The sequence below is a fragment of the Phacochoerus africanus genome, chromosome 15 (genome assembly GCF_016906955.1).
Source record: "Phacochoerus africanus isolate WHEZ1 chromosome 15, ROS_Pafr_v1, whole genome shotgun sequence".
Lineage (NCBI taxonomy): Eukaryota > Metazoa > Chordata > Mammalia > Artiodactyla > Suidae > Phacochoerus > Phacochoerus africanus.
The window spans coordinates 32,090,698-32,104,420 of record NC_062558.1 but is presented as its reverse complement, the minus strand read 5'-3'; the positions used below and the strand labels follow the sequence as shown (position 1 = coordinate 32,104,420).

Genomic DNA, 13,723 nt, shown 5'->3' with positions numbered 1-13,723 from the left:
CACATCTTCCCAAAGTCTATAAAACTAAACACAACTTTGAGAAGAGGAGCAGGCCTCCAACCTACCTACTCTGTGTTTCCAGAAGCATGACTGAAACACTTTGCTACATTTTTTGAGGTAGAGAAGAACAACGAATTCTACAGAGACAAATGCAAGCTTACCAGAGAATAAACAACTCAAAACCCTATGTTAGAATTCAACTACTCAATTTTAATTTTCATGATCTCTGATCTATAGGCACAAACATTAAGTTTCTTGGTCTATAATATTAATTCCATGTCTCAAGGAAGCTGGTTTTACTGGAAACATACTGAAAAGTTAACTTACAAGAAGAGGATATTTGTGACAAGATGAGTGAACTTGCGTTCTTGGCTCACCTCATATTTTGCAGCATTTGGAGCATCTGGTTTGGTTGTAAAAGAAACATCTGATTCTGCATTCAATGAAAAACCATCAGATGTTTTCATCATTTTATCAAAATTGCTTTCATCAGGTACTTCCGGATTAATAAAGGATAATGCAGGTTTATCTGTTTTTAGAAAAAGCATTTTAAATCAGTATAAAATATGTATAGTATATATAGCACGGCATATTGGAAACAATCTTTAATAGCATTAAGGCTGAGGTGAAAAAATTAAAGAGTCTCTTTTTATATTCACTTCCCCTAGGATTTCTTGACTCATTAAATAAATAAGATCTCCAGAGCAGGCCTCTTTCTCTACAGTGGAAGTAATAGTTTCTAAAGCTACAGGGAAACAGTACAACAGAGACAATAATAATGCCTTTTTCCAGCCCATGGGCTGAGGTGTCTGCTGCATAAATCTCTAAGGGAGACTCTTCCAGACGGCTGTGGGAATGAAGATCCTGTTTCTACCCTCACACAGCCACCGCCAAAACCCAGGAGGATAATGTGCTCTGTACTTGACAGGGAGGAGGAGGGAACAGGCTGGCATATTCACTGGGCCTGCTGTGTCAGAGTATGAGACAGTGACTGACCAGTCGTTACCTCAGACTACAAAGCATTCAGCATTCCCTTACGTTTTCAAGTGCAAGGGAACAAACCCCAAATATAAAGACATTCTGAAAAGATAGTAAGGTTTAACTGATGAAAGCATACATGTGTCTCTGATCTTTGATATCTTGGTAACATTTTACACTCACATGTACTTTGGAACTAAACACCTACATGAGCTAAATGCTCAGATAAAAATAAAGATCCTGCTTTCATGCAAATATTCTTAGTAAAAAGAAAAAAGAAAAAAGGAAATTGAAACCAAAGCTGAATCTGATTCTCTACCATTCAATCAGAAGGAAATAAAGTAAAAAAAAAAACAACCCATATACCTAAATAAATTTAGATTCCTATGCATGTCTACATTTTATAAACACCTTTGAAATAAAGTATGAGATTTCAAAAGACAACTACACAAGCACAATTAAAGAAAACTTGCATGGCTACAGATTTATAAGGTTACTTGCAGTTGTCTGTGGAATGGCCTCAGAAGATAAACTCTAGCCAAACCATAGAATAAATGCTTTAAATCTAACAGAATGGGACATTTTTCCATAAAAGAACTTCTAAAAGACAAATTGTTCAGGCATTCCTGTTGTGGCTCAGCAGAAACAAATCTGACTAGGAACCATGAGGTTGGGGATTCCATCCCTGGACTCCCTCGGTGGGTTAAGGATCCCACGTTGCCATGAGCTGTGGTGTAGGTTGCAGACATGGCTCGGATCTGGCATTGCTGTGGCTCGGGCGTAGACCGGCGGCTGTAGCTCCGATTAGAGCCCTAGCCTGGGAACCTCCATATGCCATAGGTACGGCCCTAAAAAGAAAAAAAAAAAAAGAAAGAAAGAAAAGAAGAAAATTTTTTCAGAGTTTCACAAAGTTTATCACCATCAAATACTTACAGTTTGTAATACGAATGCAGAACATAGATGGATTGATCTGATCAACAAGTTTAAATACTCTCTGAGGTGGGTCTGCTGTAAAATTCAGTGAATAGATGGCTGCTTTTTGACTACAAAACCGACTATCACCCCTAAAAAATAAAAAAATATATATATATAAAGTTTTAAGGCATATGCACACTATCTTAGCAAGATTATCATTAAAAAAAATTTTTTTTTTGTCTTTTCAGGGCCACACCTGATGCACATGGAACTTCCCATGCTAGGGGTCGAATCAGAGCTGCAGCTACAGGCCTATGCCACAGCCACAGCAGATCCGAGCCATGTCTGTGACCTACACCACAGAACATTGGATCCTTAACCCACTGATCGAGGTCAGGGGCTTGAACCCATATCCTCACAGATATTAGCTGGGTTTGTTACCAATGAGCTTTGACAAGAACTAGAGCAAGATTATTTTAAAACTGTCAGATGCTTGCACTGTACTATGTTAACGACTACATGGAAGATATTTATGAAAGCGTGATGTTAGAAATGAATCCATTTTTATTTAGTTTATTCAGTGTTAAAACATTTGGCATTTGAAACTCTTTCCTCTGACAGAAGAAATATTAAGACAACTAGAATAACCTTAGAGTTCGCTTGTGGTTCAGCAGGTTAAGGATCCAGCGGCTTAGGTAACTGGTGCAGGTTCTATCCCTGGCCCAGGAACTTCCATATGGCATGGGCATAGCCAAAAAAATTTAGAATAACCTTTAAGGAAATTCTATCAAATATGGAATATAGACCAGAGCATAATTTTAATGTAAATGAACCTTGCAAACTCTGACAGAATCTATCATATAAAATTTTGCAAAACTTCAGACTGCTTATAAGTACCCAGAATGGATCCAAAATTCCTTGTCTTTATAATAAAGCTGTTTTCACAAAGGATTGTGAAAATAAGAAAACGTACTGTCATCTGGAAGTCTGAGGGCTTAGAAGTCACATTATAGTCAAATCTTCAACAAATCCCAGACCTAAACCCTAATGAACTTGATACAGAGACGCATATGGTATAGAGACAGAGATATAAGAAACATGGAATCATACTACATACTGCTTTCAGGCCCTTTCTCACTTAATATATGGTGCCCAATATTTCCCACATCATCAAATATGTTTTTGTATTATTTTATGAAATGGCTTCATTATATACCAATTTATTAAGATTCTCCCAATGTTTTTAATCAATCCTCTACTGTTGATCTAGGCTGTTTCTAATTTTCACTGATTACATATAATACTCTGACATCTCTGTATGTACATTTTTATTAATTAATATCTCCAGTTATTTCCTTAGGCTGTACCTCCCAAAGTGGAACTGATGGGTTAAAAGGTAGGTACATAATTTAAGGCTTCTGAGGCATATTAGCCAGACCTCCCTTCAGAAAGGCAAAATGCATCCTTACCAACACTGTAGTAATAAGAGTGCCTTATTTCCCTATACTCTTGCCAAGATTGGATATTATCATTCAATTTTTATCCTTTGCCAATTACATGGGCAAAAACCTGTTATCCATTGTTTTAATTTGGATTTTCTCATTTACTAGTGAGGTTAAATATTTTTCCACATGGCTATTGCTCACTGGTATTTTTTTCCTACAGTAAGTTGACTATTTCTTATTAGAACATTTGTCTTCTCACTGATTTATAAGAACCCATATATATTTTTCCATTTAGGGCCGCATCCACAGCATATGGGAAGTTTTCAGGCCAGGGACTGAATGGGAGCTGCAGCTGAGGTCTATGCCACAGCCACTGCAACACCAGATCCTTAATCCACTGAGCGAGGCCAGGGATAGAACCCACATCCTCAAAGAGACAACACTGGGTCCTTAACCTGCTGAGTCATAGCAGGAAATTCAAGAACCCATATCTTTAAGAACTTCTGGGACCTCCCATCGTGGCTCATCGGTTAATGAACCCGACTAGTATCCATAAGGATGTGGGTTCGATCCCTGGCCTCGCTCGGCAGGTTAAAGATCTGGCATTGCCGTGAGCTGTGGTGTAGGTCACAGACACGGCTTGGATCCTGAGTTGTTGTGGCTGTGGAGGTGGCATAGGCTGGCAGCTACCGCTCTGATTCAACCCCTAGCCTGGGAACCTCCATATGCCACGGGTGTGGCCCTAAAAAGCAAAAAAAAAAAAGAAAAAAATCAGCTGTGTATAAAATCAGTACACAAAACCATTTCTGGCCTTTCTATTCTCTTCCAATGATCTATTTATCTGTACTACTGTCTTGAATCAATACACATTATTTTCATTAATGTAGTGTTACAACATGTTTGAAACCTAACCGTTTGCTCTTCTTGTTCAATAATGTCTTGGCTTTTCCCATTTGTTTATTCTTCCAGATGAATTTTAGAATCATTTGGACACATTATTCCTCTCCCATCTGACCCGGAATTACATTTAATAAATTGAAATGTTTATGTAATGATTCTTTCCATCCCACTATACAGACTATCTCTCCATTTATCCAAATGTTTTGTCTCTCTATAACTCTGAATAGTTAAGTTTAATTCTAATTATGTTATATTTCTATTGGTGTTAGGAATAAAATCCATTTCCATTATATTTTTTGATCATCTTAACCATCTTTTTGGCCACACCCACAGCATGCAGAAGTTCCTAGGCCAGGGATCAGACCCATGCCACAGCTGCAACCAGAACCACAGCAGTGACAATGCCAGATCCTTAATCTGCTGAGCCATGAGGGAACTCCTCCATTATATTTTTTGAATGACTTTTGGTGGGGTATTGATTTTTTTTTTCATTTTTTTTAAATTACTCAAATGAATTTATCACATCTGTAGTTGTATAATGATCATAACAATCTGATTTCACAGGATTTCCATCCCACAGCCCAAGCACATCCCCCCACCCCCCAAACTGTCTCCTCCGGAGACTGTAAGTTTTTCATTGTCTGTGCGTCAGCATCTGTTCTGCAAAGAAGTTCCGTCTGTCCTTTTTTCAGATTCCACATGTCAGTGAAAGCATTTGATGTTTGTGTCTCATTGTATGGATTTATTTTATAACTAGTCTCTTTTCAAATACTCTGTACAGTATGGTTCTAATGGTATATCAATTGTTGTCATGGACATAAAGAATATTTTTAAAAAACCACGAGTAGTATTAATAAGAAAAGATTCAGCATTGAAAAATCTATGAGTCCTTAAAGGATAAGGAGGAGTCAGACAGAGAGGGAACGTGAGGCTAATCCAAGTGCAAGAGTTGCATTGGCCAACAATGGGTAATGTACTGATGGTGTATGGAAAACAAGACCACCAAAGTTGGGCTGAGTGGAGGATTTGAGATGGGGTTAGTAGGAAATAAAATCTGACAGAGGTTGGGGTGGGTCTGAATCCAGATTGTGAATTCTATAAGTAATGAGCGTTACTGAAGATTCCTCAGTAAGTGAGTGACAAGAAGAGGTGTGTGCTTATAAAGAGGAAGGGAGGACGACGAGACAATTATGAGGGCAATCGTGAAGGAAGACTCAGGAGAATGGGTTCTCTACTCCTCCCCTTCCAGTCAGCCAGCTCTCTAATCCTGTGCAGCGTATGAGTATCAGATCTGTACATTTCTTAGTCTCACTGTCACAATCTTCAAGGGGAGGGCACCTATTAATCCTCATCTGCAGCGGCTTTTTGCTGGGTTCCCTGCTACCGCTATTGAACTCTGATCCACTGTTCATGCTGCTGCAGAATTTATTAAGTTGGGAGTCTGATACCCTCACTTCTTGGCCCCCAAAGGATTCAGGAAAAACCCAAACCCTTAAGTCTACACTCAAGGCCCCTTGGGATTTGACCTCTGCCTCCTCCCCACACTCCTCTGGCTCCACCCTTCTCTAGCCATGCTGAGTAACCTGCAGTCAAGCCAACAGGCTCTACTCTTTCAACCCCAGGACTGTGGGCTCCTTTGGCCTGGAACACCCTTTCTGATCTCATGCTGGCCAACTTCTACTTGTCCTTCATGACCCAGCAGCTCCTATTTTCTAGAAAACCTCTCCTAGTTCAGCTGTCTGGGTCAGATGCACTCCTCTGAGTTCTTCTAGTGTCTGGTCCAGAAACTGCCATTCACTCAGTCTCCCTCACTCAAAGAGCTCTTTGAAGGCAGGACAATGTCTGACTCATCTTTAAATTCCTGATACTGGCACATAGGAGGTACTCAAGAAAGGCATGGTGAGGTGTGAAAACTAACTCAAAAAAAAAAAAAAAATTCTCAGAGTTCCCGTTGTGGCACAGCAGAAACAAATCCAACTAGAAGCTCTGAGGATGCAGGTTCGATTCCTGGCCTTGCTCAGTGGGTCAGGGATCCAGGGCTGCCATGAGCTGTGGTTTAGGTCACAGACACAGCTTGGATCCCATGTTGCTGTGGCTGTGGTGTAGGCTGGCAGCTGTAGCTCTGATTTGACCCCTAGCCTGGGAACGTCCACATGCTGCGGGTGCGGCCCCAAAAAGCGAAAAAAAAAAAAATTCTGAGGTACTTTCCTGAGGGCACTATGGATTCAGTTCTAACTTCTAAATCATGGGGTATGAAAACCACACCTAATTTTGTAAATAAATTTTACTGAAACATAGTCATGTCCATTCATTTACATACATTGTCCCTGCCTGCTTTTGTTCAACAGTGGTAGAGCTGAGAAGTTCTACCACTGTTCATAGACCATATGGTCTATGAAACTTAATTTATTATGTAGCCTTTTACAGAAAAAGCTGGCTGACCCTCATTCTAAATAGCGTGTATCTAAAATTGCAGTACAGGCTAATGTTTTTTTAAAATTACATTTTAGGAGTTCCCGTCGTGGTGCAGTGGTTAACGAATCCGACTAGGAACCATGAGGTTGCGGGTTCGATCCCTGCCCTTGCTCAGTGGGTTAAGGATCTGGCGTTGCCATGAGCTGTGGTGTAGGTCGCAGACATGGCTCGGATCCCGCGTTGCTGTGGCTCTGGCGTAGGCTGGTGGCTACAGCTCTGATTCGACCCCTAGCCTGGGAACCTCCATATGCCGAGGGAGCGGCTCAAGAAAAGGCAAAAGGACAATAAATAAATAAATAAATAAATAAATAAATAAATAAATAAAATTACATTTTAAATAATGACCTCGAATTGGAGCAGAAATCTTACTCTCAGGCTCCTGGTATTAAGGCAGGAAAGCAGAATGATTTTCAACAAAAACTGGACCATACTTCAGTTTAGGTAGCCAGAAAAATAATCTGACTGCAACATACCATGCTCCAAGCATTTTTACAATATCAGAAGTAGATTTGACTTCTCATTGGTCAATAAAATAATTTCTCATAGGAAAAACACATTGTACTTCCAAAAAGCATTCAACCTATTAAGTTTCAATTGCTAAAACTTGGTACAAGACTAAATTTAAATTAGCTATATCTGAATAATAAATTGGTCCTATCCTGAATAAATTAACCTCTAAGTGCTATTTTAATCAAAAAGCTTTGAAATCTGAATTATAAGAAGCAGATAATTCAGAAGAGATCATTTCTTTACCTTGTAATCGACTGGGAATGTCATTTTCCACTATTCTACACAATGTGAATTGAGACTACCTGGTAGATTTACATATAAGAAAAGTATGAACAAAGATTTCCTGACTATTTACTTTTTGTTACAGGCGTTACATCTAAAACAAAAGCTGTAAAATTAAACTGCACTTTACACCTTGGGCTATACATGGAACTAATTCACAGATAACAAAAATGTGATACCTTATCTGTTTACATATCAAAGTGATTCAATAGCTGAACACAGAGATTTCATTACACTCTATAAAAAGTACTCTCTCCTCTTTTGCCTGCACTATCATTGGGCTGGATGCACCAAAAAGGGATAGCTCCTCTTCTACATACTGGTTTGGACTGCATGGCTTCTGAATGATGCAAAATTCAGGAGATCAGGTTTGGGGTTTTCAGCCTGGGGGAGTTTGCACTTTCTGTCCCCAAATTTTATAATCTTAGCCCAATTTTATCAAAACCACATGTGTCATAAACTCACGTGACAACTGGAATTGAGCAGGCAGAAAAGACACTGAAATCCGTGGAGCTGCAATCAGGATCACAACAACAGTTGATGTCACACTGTGCTGGAGACAAGTCACAGACACACAGAGCAGCAACTACAGAAACAAAAGAGGTGGTGTGCAGAGGGTCACAATCAGCAGGTCGTGACTGCCCCCTGCCACTGCAAGGTACCAAAACCCCATTTCATACAAAAGGTCCATTTTCTTTTTCCTGTTGTACTTTGGGGGGAATTTAAGAAGTCAAAAGTAGTCAGTTTGAGCTCCCTCCTCAATCTGAGGTTTCCCCAAAGTGGCTAATCATCTGACTCACCTGGAAAGTTCTATTTGTGTTCTACCTACACTCTAATTTGGTAAGTTACCTATGCAACCCAGACACCTATGTTTTTCAAAAATTTTCCAGGTGATGCAGATAATTATGAAGGGTTTAAGAACCAGCAGGGTAAATCACTTGCCTGACCGTAAAACCATGGGCTTAATGTTGCAGGCTCCCAAGCTCATTGGGAGATTCTGATTCAGAGGAAGGGCTCACTTAAGGCTGCCAAGAATCAGAGATCTCAATCTTGTTCCTCTGCTCAGATGTCACTTGCAGTTTTGAAGCTGAGCCCATGTTCACAGGCTAATGCCCAAGAACTAAACTGGCTCAGGTTCTCTGTACTTAGGGTTCTATAAATATCTTTGGTAATTCAGACAATAAAAGTATGGGGAGGATTAGGAACCCCCACTTAGCAAGTTTTAAATTTTAATAATGATGACTATCTGGATTTTTTTCTTTCTTTCCTTCTTTCTATTTTTGGCGACACCTGTGGCATGTGGAAGTTCACAGGCCAGGGATCAAACCCATGCTACAGTTGCAGCCCAAGCCACAGCAGTGACAATACCGGAGCCTTAACCTGCTGCAGCAGCAGGGGACTCCCTTATCTGGATTTTTAAATTCTCTATTTTAGTCTGTCAAAGAAGGATTGGGGGGGAATCCTTTTAAATAAACAGCAGAGGAGTTCATACTGTGGCACAGCAGGTTGATCCAGTGTTGCCTCAGCTGTGGTGTATGTGGCAGCTGTGGCTCAGATTAAATCTCTGGCCCAGGAGTTTCGATGTGCCACAGGTGAAGTGGAAGAAAAAGAAAAAAAAAAAAGAAATAGCAGAGCATGAGAATGATAAACACTGAAATCATGGTTGTTTAATTACTGCTGGAAGGGAAGGAATAAGATCAGTGCTTCAATCTTATCTGCAATGTTTTGTTTCTTTTTTCAAAAAAGTATTTCATGCAAAAAGACAATTTTATAAAGGGATCTGAAGCAAACGTTGGTAGAGTCCATATAACATTTTTATACGCATGCATGAATTATTTCCAATAAAAATGAGCTTTAGGTCCAAAGAAGACATACGGATGGACAGTAGGCACATAAAAAAATGCTCAACATCACTAATTATTAGAGAAATGTAAATCAAAACTACAATGAGGTACGGTCAGAATGGCCATCTTTAGTAAGTCCACAAATAACAAATGATGGAGAGGGTGTAGATAAAAGGGAACCCTCCTACTCTACTGGTGGGAATGTAAATTTACAATATGGAGGTTCCTCAGAAAACTAAATATTAAACTACTATATGATTCAGCAATCCCACTCCTGGGCATAACCAGACAAAACTACAATTCATAAAGATGCATGCACCCATAGTTCATAGCAGCACTATTCACAATAGCCAAGACACGGGAACAACCCAAATGTTCATTGACAGATGAATGGATTAAGAAGATGTGGTACATATACACAACGGAATACTACTCAGCCATAAAAAGAACAAAATAATACCATTTGCAGCAACATGGATGCAGCTAGAGATTCCCATCCTAAGTGAAGTCAGTCAGAAAGACAAATACCATATGATATCACTTATATGTGGAATCTCAAATAGGGCACAAATGATCTATCTACAAAATATAAACAGACTCACAGACACAGCGAACAGACTTATGGTTGCTGAGGGGAAGGGGGAGGGAGTGGGATAGACTGGGAGTTTGGGGTTAGTAGATGCAAACTATTACATTTAGAATGGATAAGCGGGAGTTCCAGTTGTGGCTCAGTGGTTAAAGAATCCAACTAGGAACCAAGAGGTTGCGGGTTCGATCCCTGGTCTTGCTCAGTGGGTTAAGGATCCGGCATTGCTGTGGTTGTGGTATAGGCAGCTGCTACAGCTCAGATTGGACCCCTAGCCTGGGAACCTCCATATGCCACAGGAGCAGCCCTAGAAATGGCAAAAAGACAAATAAATAAATAAATAGAATGGATAAGCAATGAGGTCCTACTGTATAGCTCAGGGAACTATATCCAGTCTCTTGGGATAGATCATGATGGAAGATAATATGAGAAAGGTAATATATATATATGTATGATGAGTCACTTTGCTGTACAGAAGAAACTGGAACAACACTGTAAATCAACTATACCTTAATAAAATTTAAAAAAACAAATGAGCTTTAGGGAGTTCTTTTGTGACACAGTGGGTTAAGGATCTGGCACTGTCACTTCTGTGGCTCAGGTTACTACTGTGGTGCAGGTTCATTTCCCAGCTTGGGAAGTTACACATACCTCAGGCACAGTCAGAAAAAAAAAAAAAATCAGCTTTAGAAAAAATGTAGCTCAAAAAAGGTAAAATAACAGTCTGGAAAAAAGTTTGTAAGGAGAAGGGGAATGTCTATCAAATAACACAATCCACTCTCAGAGTTTTCCTCCTAAAGTTTACATGTTTCCCTTCAGCCAAGGACTCCTCTGTGGGCTTAGTAAAGCAATACCACTCATGCATGCTAATATAAACAATAAGGAGTGTTGGAGTTCCCGCTGCAGTGCAAAGAGATCAGTGGTGTCTCTGCAGTGCCAGGATGTGGGTTCAATCCCTAGCCCAGGACCATGGGTTAAAGGATCTGGTGTTGACCTGGCTCTGGGGGAGGTCGTAACTGTGGCTGGGATCTGATTCCTAGCCCAGGAACTCCACATCCTGTGGGGCTGCCAAAAAATAAAAAAATAAGGAGTGTTAAGGCACCCTGCCTTTTGTGTTCAAAATTACTCTTGATTTGTTTTCCATAACTTAAAACCCTTGTAGGTAGGTAGCTATAAGACTACTAGGGACAAAGCAATAGTGTTTAATAACTACTTAGGGGGGAAAAGGGTCTCTATTCAAGATGTGAGTGTACTTAATCAGCCAACAAGCATCTGTTGAGCACTTGCGGGGTTTAAGTAGCACTCAGCTGCTCTTTCAAGCCTCTTCATGTCTATACGCTTGGCTCCTAGAGCAGGGTACTAATGAATAGAGCTCAGATCCAAGATGAAAGTCAACATCCTTCTCTTCCACCTGTAACCCATTCTGCAAACAGCTGCCCAGTTTCTCTCCTCAGTTTTCTGCTACAACACATATCAGGAGTGTGACCTAAAATCAGGCAAGTAATTCACCAACCTGAAAAATGGGTATAACCCTGCAACATAAGGCTGTTATGAGTATTAAAAAGGATACATCACAGATGAAATGCTTAGCATAAGGCCTGCTACACAGTAAGCAGTTAATAAATATCAGCTGTCATTTATTATCACTACCTATATAGGTCTAAAGAGAGGCCCATTAAAAAGCTGATGGAAAGTGCAAATTCAACTTCCCACATCGGAAAAACGGCCCTGAACTCATGCCCTATTAATGATGGGTCAAGAATAGCTTCATTTCGGGGAGAAAGTGCATTAAAAGGAAACTCAGCCCAAAAAATCTCAGAGAATTTTGGATATTTAATACTCTGCTGTAGTCGGCTGTAGTGCAGTATCACTTAACTTCTCTACTAATTCACCAAATCAGCAGCTTTCAAAAACAAAGCTTTGTTTATATTGAAAAGCAGGTATATCTCTCTGTATTTTTTCTTACAGACCACTCATAATTTATAAAGGAGAAATGGTTCAGTAACTGAAGTTAAGTCCTAGAGTTCAGGACATCAACCAATGATGACTTTTCTCCTTACAAAATATCGTCTTACTCAATTTAGGAAAAGATCTCTTTCTCTTAAGAAGGGGTAAAAAATACTGCATTGCTATTGAGTTACAGAAAATTTACAGTTTTTTTTTTTTTTTAATCACAAACCTCTTTGAGAGACTACCTACTGCTATGAACCCTCACCCTGGAAAAATTCATGTTCACAAAAGCCTGCACTCAGTCTGGGAGTCACAGAAATCCCCTGAAGTCATCCCTGCCAAATCTGATTAGTCGCTAAATGTATAACTCAAGGTTTAGATCACTTTCTGAGAAATATTTTAATTATCCCTAAAGATGAATCCTAAGAACTGGGCATAACCCCTCACTAAAGATGAATCCTAAGAACTGGGCATAACCTTCTCACCTCCAACTCAACACAGGAGGAATCCTGGTTTTTCACAATTTAAGTCAACAGACACAGGCCTTGACCTAGTCACTTTCAGTAAACGAGACATTTCCCATCCCCCTCTCTTTTTTTTCCTTTTTAGGGCCACAGCTGCAGCATATGAAGTTCCCAGGCTAGGGGTAAAACTGGAGCTGCAGCTGCTGGACTACCCCACAGCAAAGCCAGATCCAAGTCGCATACTGACCTAGGCAGCAGCTTGTGCAGAATGCAGGAAACTTAACCACTGAGCGAGGCCAGGGATCAACCTGATGGATACTAGTCAGGTTCTTAACCGCTGAGCCACAGTGGGAACTACCCCTCCCCCTCTTTTTGATAAGCAAAAAGTTCAACATATCCTATGCGCTTAATTTCCACAACTGTCTAGAAAATTCCAATTTAATTTCATGTTCTTCTAGAAAGCTACATTCATTATTACCTTTAGAGTTAATGTTATCCAGGACCACTGCAAATACTTTCAAAGATTTTTCTCTGAGTCTCAGTTTTCTCATTTGCCTAACAGTGATAATAACATCTACCTAGGGATTGTTAAATTAATGCCTACGAAACACTTAGCAATGCCTACATACAGTAAGTGTTCAATAAATGTTAACTATCATTATTATCACAACCTCACCCAGGCTACCCTCTCCAGGTTGGAACAATGCAGGTCCCCCGGAATTGGCACTTGGTACCCACCGTCCGTGACCGGGGTAGGCCTGGGGCCGGAGGAGGGCCTGGGGGCCCTGGGAGTCTCAGGGGGCCTAGGTGATAAGGTGGGTAGGAGAGTCGTCGGGGCCGGCTCCGTAGAGTTGAAGCCCTCCGTAGTCACCACAGGGGTGGCCCCGGCCTGGGCGTTCACAGATGCCCAGCAACCCAGGAACACGAGCAGGAGCGGCGGGAGGCCCCGCTGCCCCATCGCGCAGCTGAACCAGGCACAGCCAAGGCTGACAACCTCGCGTTGCTTAGCAACCGTGGCTGCCGGACGCGAGGCATCACGGGAAGGGTCGCGCAAAGCCGCAAGAGACAGCGAAGGTGGAGGGCGGGGCCTGGGCAAGGCGGGCCGAGAGGACAGTGGGCGGAGCGGGGCTGGACCAGCCTCAAGGGGCGGGATCGAGGGGCGGGGATGAGGGATGGGGACCACCGTTCTTCGTGAAGCCGGTGGAGACCTAGGGCTTGTGAATAACCGATGAAGTTTCCAAGCGGACTTCAGTGCTTGTTTAAAAAAATGCGGATGTCCAGGTTCCAGCTCAGAGGATTCTGACTCAATAAGCCCAGAGCACGGTCCAGAGGTCAATTTTTTTTTTTTTTTTTTTTTTGCTTTTTATGGCAGCA

General features: G+C 40.9%; 1 protein-coding gene across 4 annotated transcripts in view; it reads right to left on the bottom strand.

Annotated features, from left to right (window-relative positions):
- The window catches only part of TCTN1 (tectonic family member 1), a 33,426-nt gene extending 20,054 nt beyond the window's left edge, over positions 1–13,372 (bottom strand). For 3 of the 4 annotated variants that reach the window (XM_047759758.1, XM_047759757.1, XM_047759760.1), the window contains exons 1-4: positions 13,088–13,371; positions 7,971–8,091; positions 1,912–2,042; positions 378–529 (exon numbers count right to left, since the gene is read on the bottom strand). In XM_047759758.1, coding sequence (XP_047615714.1) covers positions 378–529; positions 1,912–2,042; positions 7,971–8,091; positions 13,088–13,307 — 624 coding nt within the window. In that variant the 5' untranslated portion in view covers positions 13,308–13,371. Of the gene's footprint in view, positions 1–377; positions 530–1,911; positions 2,043–7,970; positions 8,092–13,087 lie in introns of all 4 variants that reach the window. The other variant, XR_007132137.1, reaches the window with a different exon arrangement.
- Between the last annotated feature and the right edge of the window lie 351 nt (positions 13,373–13,723).